Below are 1,545 nucleotides of genomic sequence, written 5' to 3' on the forward strand. Positions count from 1 at the left end.
TCAATTGCAGATTTTCTGGACAGCACACAGTAATCAATTGTTTTGTTCATAACTCACAAAATATTCATCCAAAAATAGTGAACTAAGACTTTCTGGAAAGCCTAAGAAATCCTATACAACTTTGGTATTATCATCACTATGAGATTAGACACTTAAAAAGGTCAATCAGTATTAAATGATAATGCTGTCCAGATTTGGACGGAATTCGACTACTCACTTCAAAACTCCATAACTGGAGATTTAGGCATCCAAAACAGGTGATCCAAGAATTTCTAGAAAGCTTATAAAATTGTCTACAACTCATTTATAAACATCTTAGGTTGTATGAAACACCCGACTAAATATGATCTTGGGAAGCATGACTAGATCATACCAAAGTTCCTAGTAGAAGCGACAGCACAGATCCAATCTTGAGATAAGATGCATGCTTCTACTCAGATAAACATACCTTAAATATGGGTTCCACTTTGCTGATCCGCAAAACTATTAACCCACCGAAAGGCCTCGTGCGGAGAAGAGGATACGAACTTCAAGTCCGTTTGGGTTCTTCTAGGCTTCATAAAGCAGGAGAGTCCACTGGATATTTTTTCAAGAGGACAAGCATGCACGGTGAAATACCGGAGACCAGAATTATATGATACCTGCACGGTCATTTCATATATATTGAACTGGTTCCAAATGTTGTGGAGTGTGGACACAGTAGAAGTGAAAATTATAGACGCGAGTTTTGCAAGTCAATGAGATAACTTACAGATACAATATCCTCAAGCTTAAGGATGTTAGAACCCCATATTAGGGCTTCAGTGCTGAGCCTAGCATCAAAGCAATTGCTACTAGATCCTGATCCAGACTGTTCATTTGATGAACTTTTTGTTTTGTTATCTAATGTAAGCTTTCCAGAATAAATTTCAGACCCTAGCAAATCAGATTTCTCATCTTCAATTCTGATAGTATGTGTGCTCAGCTTTTCTGAATCCTTGATGGCATCATCAACATCCTTTTGCTTTGAGAATATTGATGAGTTGCTTGTTTCTGGAGATACAGGAGAAGGTTGTTGGTCAGCTGCAGTGGGAGAACGCTTGCTATTTGTACGACGAAGTATCTTATGGATTAACCCTCTTAGTGAAGTTAGCTTCTGCTCATGATGATCAGACTTCTGCATCTCTGACTTCTAAGGATATATCCAGTACATGGATAACATCGGGAGATGTTGCATGTTAGAAAACATATGAAGCATCACTTAGGGAAGCTCATGAGAAGCCCACTCATGACTGAACCTGTAAATTGTGAGTTTGTGACTGGACATCAGCTTTACAAAAGGATGTTCTAAGTTATTAAACAATAAAACAAATGCTAAAAGCATATGTAATCTAATCTGACTAAAATATTATAAGTTTTTAAATGACTGTTAGTAGATGTACATGCACCTAAATAGCCCCAAAAGTTTAGATTTCTAGGGTCATACAGTTTAAGAAGCCATGACTGAGTACTGACTTTACTGCCATCTGAAGCACCCCTGGCGTGGTGTTCTCCGCACTCGATCGG

General features: G+C 38.2%; 1 protein-coding gene across 1 annotated transcript; it reads right to left on the reverse strand.

The window, feature by feature from the left end:
- Positions 1-449: 449 nt before the first annotated feature.
- LOC103640071 (sphingoid long-chain bases kinase 1-like) lies at positions 450-1,213 on the reverse strand. Its single transcript, XM_020544649.2, has 2 exons — positions 752-1,213; positions 450-641 (listed from the first exon to the last, which is right to left on the reverse strand). Exons 1-2 carry the CDS (start codon positions 1,160-1,162, stop codon positions 450-452), a joined length of 603 nt encoding a protein of 200 aa, XP_020400238.1. The 5' UTR covers positions 1,163-1,213.
- Between the last annotated feature and the right edge of the window lie 332 nt (positions 1,214-1,545).

This window comes from Zea mays, chromosome 9 (genome assembly GCF_902167145.1).
Source record: "Zea mays cultivar B73 chromosome 9, Zm-B73-REFERENCE-NAM-5.0, whole genome shotgun sequence".
NCBI classification, from domain to species: Eukaryota; Viridiplantae; Streptophyta; class Magnoliopsida; order Poales; family Poaceae; genus Zea; species Zea mays.

Coding starts and splice junctions, on each gene's coding strand:
- LOC103640071 (XM_020544649.2), bottom strand. CDS start 1,162: ATGCAGAAGTCTGATCATCATGAGCAGAAGCTAACTTCACTAAGAGGG. Junction 642..751: donor AGCTTGAGGATATTGTATCT/GTAAGTTATCTC, acceptor ATGACCGTGCAG/GTATCATATAATTCTGGTCT.